Raw genomic sequence first — 6,755 nt, forward strand, 5'->3', positions numbered from 1 at the left:
CCCCAATATTGAAGAGTATTATTCTACCCACCCCTCAACCACACTCTTCCCCACCACCACCCTTCCTGTAACACATTGTATATACACATCACTGCTGCTGCAGACTCTCCCCAATATAGAAGAGTATTATTCCACCCACCCCTCATCCACACTCTTCCCCACCACCACCCTTCCTGTAACACATTGTATACACATCACTGCTGCTGCAGACTCTCCCCAATATAGAAGAGTATTATTCTACCCACCCCTCATCCACACTCTTCCCCACCACCACCCTTCCTGTAATACATTGTATATACATCACTGCTGCTGCAGACTCTCCATAGTATAGAAGAGTATTATTCTACCCACCCCTCATCCACACTCTTCCCCAGCACCACCCTTCCTGTAATAGATTGTATATACATCACTGCTGCTGCAGATTCTCCCCAATATAGAAGAGTATTATTCTTCCCACCCCTCATCCACACTCTTCCGCACCACCACCATTCCTGTAATACATTGTATATACACCACTGCTGCTGCAGACTCCCCAATATAGAAGAGTATTATTCTACCCACCCCTCAACCACACTCTTCCCCAGCACCACCCTTCCTGTAATACATTGTATACACATCACTGCTGCTGCACTCTCCCAATATAGAAGAGTATTATTCTACCCACCCCTCATCCACACTCTTCCACACCACCACCCTTCCTGTAATACATTGTATATACATCACTGCTGCTGCAGACTCTCCCCAATATAGAAGAGTATTATTCTACTCACCCCTCAACCACACTCTTCCCCGCCACCACCCTTCCTGTAATACATTGTATACACATCACTGCTGCTGCAGACTCCCCAATATAGAAGAGTATTATTCTACCCACCCCTCAACCACACTCTTCCCCACCACCACCCTTCCTGTAATACATTGTATACACATCACTGCTGCTGCAGACTCCCCAATATAGAAGAGTATTATTCTACCCACCCCTCATCCACACTCTTCCCCGCCACCACCCTTCCTGTAATACATTGTATATACACCACTGCTGCTGCAGACTCCCCAATATAGAAGAGTATTATTCTACCCACCCCTCAACCACACTCTTCCCCAGCACCACCCTTCCTGTAATACATTGTATACACATCACTGCTGCTGCAGATTCTCCCCAATATAGAAGAGTATTATTCCACCCACCCCTCAACCACACTCTTCCCCACCACCACCCTTCCTGTAATACATTGTATACACATCACTGCTGCTGCAGACTCTCCCCAATATAGAAGAGTATTATTCTACCCCCCCTCAACCACACTCTTCCCCACCACCACCCTTCCTGTAATACATTGTATACACATCACTGCTGCTGCAGACTCTCCCCAATATAGAAGAGTATTATTCCACCCACCCCTCATCCACACTCTTCCCCAGCACCACCCTTCCTGTAATACATTGTATACACACCACTGCTGCTGCAGACTCCCCAATATAGAAGAGTATTATTCTACCCACCCCTCATCCACACTCTTCCCCACCACCACCCTTCCTGTAACACATTGTATACACATCACTGCTGCTGCAGACTCTCCCCAATATAGAAGAGTATTATTCTACCCACCCCTCAACCACACTCTTCCCCACCACCACCCTTCTTGTAATACATTGTATACACATCACTGCTGCTGCAGATTCCCCAATATAGAAGAGTATTTTTCTACCCACCCCTCAACCACACTCTTCCCCACCACCACCCTTCCTGTAATACATTGTATATACACCACTGCTGCTGCAGACTCTCCCCAATATAGAAGAGTATTATTCTACCCACCCCTCAACCACACTCTTCCACACCACCACCCTTCCTGTAATACATTGTATATACACCACTGCTGCTGCAGACTCCCCAATATAGAAGAGTATTATTCTACCCACCCCTCAACCACACTCTTCCCCACCACCACCCTTCCTGTAATACTGCATATTATACTTTTATGTGATTAAGAGGTTCATCTCCATATATAGCGCATCAGAGGTCCTTATTGCATGCTCGTATTACAGGTACAGCACTATTGTACTACAGAATAGCAGACACTGAATAACGCTGACTGCTCTGACACATGCGGCTAACGTATTGTGGAAAAGAGCCTGTAGCAGCTTTGTGTCAGAGGAGCTGTGTCCAGGCAGCGTCTGATATCAGGAATATTCTGTAAGTAATGCTTTTCTACAGTATGCAGTGTATCAAATGGGATCGGTATGCGTGACCGGCAGATAGGATGCCAGCGGTCACAAAACCTACGCTGGCATCCCGATGATCATGAGCCCAACAGGGGTGAGGTAAGAATTCCTCTGACCCCCTACTTCCCTAACCTTAACCATTCCTTACCAATGCCTAACCTTAACCTCCTCCTTAGTGTGTAACCCCTTCCACAGCCTAACCCTTACCATCTCCCCTTTGTGCCTAAACCAAACCCTCCTCTCCCTGGTGGTGCGTAACCCTTACCCCCACCCCCCTGCAGCCTAACCCGAATCTGCCCCCTTTATATCTGCCACGCCTGGAGTTGTACTTGTTTTGCCGAAATGAAATTGCATCATTTTTATTTTCCCCATCTCTGAATCCTGTCTGTAATGCTCCAAATTGGGTGTTGTGCCATATTCTGGCACTTGTGCTGCAGACGGCTCATTTAGCCCTTTATTTGGCAAACATTGAATTAAAAAAAAAGGAACAGATATTGAGTAAGATTTCCTTCATGGCGGGAATTCAGTTGTCTTCTTGCTCCCACTTTCCTGTCGGAAGTGATAGGCGATATTCAATTGTTTGTACCAATGGGCATGCCCATTACTTACCACACATGTCACAGCTCCGTGCACCAGGGTTAGTCACGTAAAGCGCTGAGTTTGGGCACATAAAAGCACGCCTTTGGGATGATTTCTGATCTCTACTTAAGTAAGATTTGGACCAAATTATTGGGCGCCTGTAGCATTCGCACCTATCAACACAAACAATTGAATGTTGCCCAGTCACTTTAGACGTAAGAGCGGGCGTGAGAAAACAACTGAATCCCCCCCCATGAATTTACAAGTGTTACATCTGTTGTCATTATTCATCTAAATTAGGAAGATGCTGATTGACAGCGTCATTGCCACAGAAAAGATTTACATCTATGGAGTTTTGCATACTGTAAATGTCTATAGTGCAACAGCAAATAGTCCATTGCAAACAAAAGTCAGAGAAACACAACTAAGTAACGGTGGTGCAAAAGTACAGAATTGTAGGGGAAGTTTAAATGGTAAAAAGGGTAATGGAGGTAAAATGTGTTGGCTCAATATCGTAGGTGATCACAAGTGTACAAACCTATACTAATAATACTTCTTTAATATATTTTTCAAATATGTTAAAAGATAATTAATTTTGTACCCTAAAATGTTTTTCCATCTGCACCATTCCTCCAATTCTCAGAAATTTTCTATTGTTGTCAATTTTGTATTTTGAGATATATCTTCACCAACTCCACACACACAGTGACTAATATCTATTTCCCACCACAGTTTTATTGACCCCTGTATGAGTATTTTTTGACCCGTTAGCAATTCATGATATTTCAGCCCCTTATTCCACTTCATGCAAGTCATTGGAGCAACACTTGTCTGAACCTCCTAGGCACATGCTTGAATACAGATTAAAAATCCCAATATACAGTATGAGGGAGAAGGTGTGTGTGTGTGTGTGTGTGTGTGTGTGTGTGTGTGTGTGTGTGTGTGTGTGTGTGTGTGTGTGTGTGTGTGTGTGTGTGCGCATGTGTGGGTGGGTGGGGGGGTCAATATCACCAGGGTTGGAGGTGACAAATTTTAGTTTTGTTTAAATTTAAAGTTTAAATTAAGTGATTGTTTTTTTATGAGATGGTAAGAAAAGAAGATGCAAAACAATTAGCTTAAGATTGTTACTTTGCCTAAAATAAAAGAAAATGATTAAAAAAGTAAAAATAAAAAAACACTTTTTTTTGTTTTTACCATGCATATAATAAAAGTCATATGCAATGAGAGTTTTTTTTTTGTAGCATTCTTTTTTTTAAACACATTAAAACAAAAATGTAATAGCAACAGAACAAAAACAAAAAACATACAGTTCTAATGTCAGGATAATTATTGACCTGACAGATCTTATAAAATTGCTAGGAAATGTCTAACAAAAAACAAAAATAGTTTCCATGGTCATGTTTTGCTGATTTTGTTTGAGATGCATTTGTTTTTTACTTCAGATGGATGTTTATTAGGATTTTTATGTATTTATAAAGTACCCGCTTAGTAATCAGTCTTCTACGGGGATCTTAATACAAACAAATAACGTACAAAGACATGACACAGAAGGTAAAGATTACACCTACTTTTCAGCCTAGTCTCATAAAGGCAGATGACCCACTGAACATATAAAGTTGCGGAATAACAATGGTAACTGTAATTGTCCATGGATACTGCAACTCTGCTAATTTCTGCCTTGACTTTCAATAGACACTTAATGCAACAGTGTACTGTGCCTTCTGGTTTATCTAAATTATGAAGTGTTTGCAAATTTAGGGGTCTATTCAATCAGCTACAAGAAACTCACCATCATCATGGCCCAATCTTGGCCCGAATGCCATTTGCTACAATTTAAATATTGTTAAGTAACTTAGGACTTTTGAGTAGAATATAAACAAGCACTTAATTATCTTTGAAGATCTACCTAAAGTCATGCATGCGTTTGTATCATCACACCTAGACTACTGTAATGCCCTCTACCTTGGTCTACCAGCAAAAGAATTGCACCGCTTACAGCTGGTACAAAATGCAGCCGCCAGACTATTAAACATCCAGCCCCATTCCAGCCACATAACATCCATTCTCTACTCACTCTACTGGCTGCCTGTAAGATGGCGAATTATTTTCAAGATTGGCTTACTGACTATCACAGCCCTACATGACCAGGGCCCGAGGAACCTGAAGCAGGTTCTGACCCCATACTGCCCCACTCGATTACTGCGATCTGTAGATGAAGGACTATTAGCAGGACCTAGAATCCCCCAGAATGAATCTGGGATTGAGGTTTTAGCCATGTGGCTTTCCACTCTATGGAACTCCCTTCCCCGCACAGTGTGAGAGGACCCCACTCTAGATTTTTTTTAAAACAGATTGAAGACTTTCCTGTTACTCAGTGTTTCCGTAATGTCCATTTAGTATCTCCATGAGCTCTGTATTTTATTACAAGCTTCTTTGTGCTTTAGTGCCTTGAGTCCTATTGGAGAAAAAGAGCTATATAAATTGTTATATTATATTATTTTATATTATTATTAGAGATGAGCGGGTTCGGTTTTATTCGGATTTACTTGGTTCTCAAAACGGCATCTTATTGGCTCACAAACATCATGTGTTTTGGATAGCCAATAAGAAACATCCAGATAAAACCGAACTGGCGTTAATTCTGGCATTACATTCGAACCCGCTCATCTCTAATTATTATCATAATATATTTTCCATGTACAATTTGTGTGGGTTTGTGTCTATATACATAAACACACACAAACACACACACACACACACACACACACACACACACTCACGCAAAATCAGTTGCAACTTCTTAGAGAAATCTTGCCTTTGAAACAAAATAACATTTGTTCCCAGGCATTTTTCAATTTTGGAGTACCAGAGATTAAGAAAATAGATTGAACAGTGGTGAATGAGAATAACAGTATTGACATTATCCAATATTCAAGAGATGCAGACGTGAAAACACCTAAAGAATAAGTGAGCATTGCCGTATAAAATATTCCATAAAACACCAAGGAACTAATCATTGTACGGACGACTCCACCATAAGCCGCGACATTCACACTGACCAATGTCCCCATGCTCCTCCGTAGTCTGAAACGGTGCAGGCTGAGGAACACAACAGTTGTGGAAGTAGTGACCATCATGATGAGAATGGGAAAACAATTAATGAGGAAAGCAATGTTTATTGTCTTGTTCCCCTGAGCTCCTGATGTCATGTTGGAGGAGATGGCAGTGTGGTTCCTAGTAAAGTTTACTGTCTGAACTAATTGTATTAGGTTGAGAGAAGAGCTGAAAGTAGACATAATCTGTGACATGAATATCATCCAAGTTATGATTTTGTTGATCTTCGTCTTGAACCAAGTAAAGATGTTGGAGCTGAAGGTCGTGATCCTTATGAAGTAGTAGAAGCACAGAACGGCTGTCAGCCAGATACATGAATTGGCGCTGTATACAATCAGAAGAGTAACAGCATATGCCACGTAAAGTGACATATACATTCCAGGAATAATCAAACCTGATAGTATGCTGAAACTCAAGATACAGACATGGCACACACTGGATATGGCCAAGGCCACAATAATTTTATCACAAGCACTCTTATCTAGTCTTTTGCAACTTTGGAAGGAAATCACATAAAGTATAAAAAGATTTCCAGATATCCCAGTAATGACCTCAAGACTTATTACAGCTAAACCTGTGATAGCTATCAGGTTAGTGAGATCCATGAGTCAAATACTTCCTGCGATTTTCTCTTTTTATTTCCAATAAAGTGAAAAACAATCTCAGCTCAGTGAAGAGCTACAAGTCAGGTCTTCAGTGTGAATGAGAGATATAAGCTTCTTCTCCAACAATATGCAGCATGCACCCAACTTACTTATGTCTCTGAGTATGGAAAGTCACAACAAGCTGATATTGTTTCATCATTCTGACAACTGCCTGGTAATTCCATTTCCTGG

General features: G+C 41.4%; 1 protein-coding gene across 1 annotated transcript; it reads right to left on the minus strand.

The window, feature by feature from the left end:
• Positions 1-5,591: 5,591 nt before the first annotated feature.
• LOC134944400 (taste receptor type 2 member 9-like) lies at positions 5,592-6,524 on the minus strand. Its single transcript, XM_063932979.1, has one exon. It carries the CDS (start codon positions 6,522-6,524, stop codon positions 5,592-5,594), a length of 933 nt encoding a protein of 310 aa, XP_063789049.1.
• Positions 6,525-6,755: the final 231 nt, after the last annotated feature.

The sequence above is a fragment of the Pseudophryne corroboree genome, chromosome 7 (assembly GCF_028390025.1).
Source record: "Pseudophryne corroboree isolate aPseCor3 chromosome 7, aPseCor3.hap2, whole genome shotgun sequence".
Lineage (NCBI taxonomy): Eukaryota > Metazoa > Chordata > Amphibia > Anura > Myobatrachidae > Pseudophryne > Pseudophryne corroboree.

Bases quoted from the DNA above. Each gene is read 5' to 3' on its own strand.
- LOC134944400 (XM_063932979.1), bottom strand. From the start codon at position 6,524: ATGGATCTCACTAACCTGATAGCTATCACAGGTTTAGCTGTAATAAGT.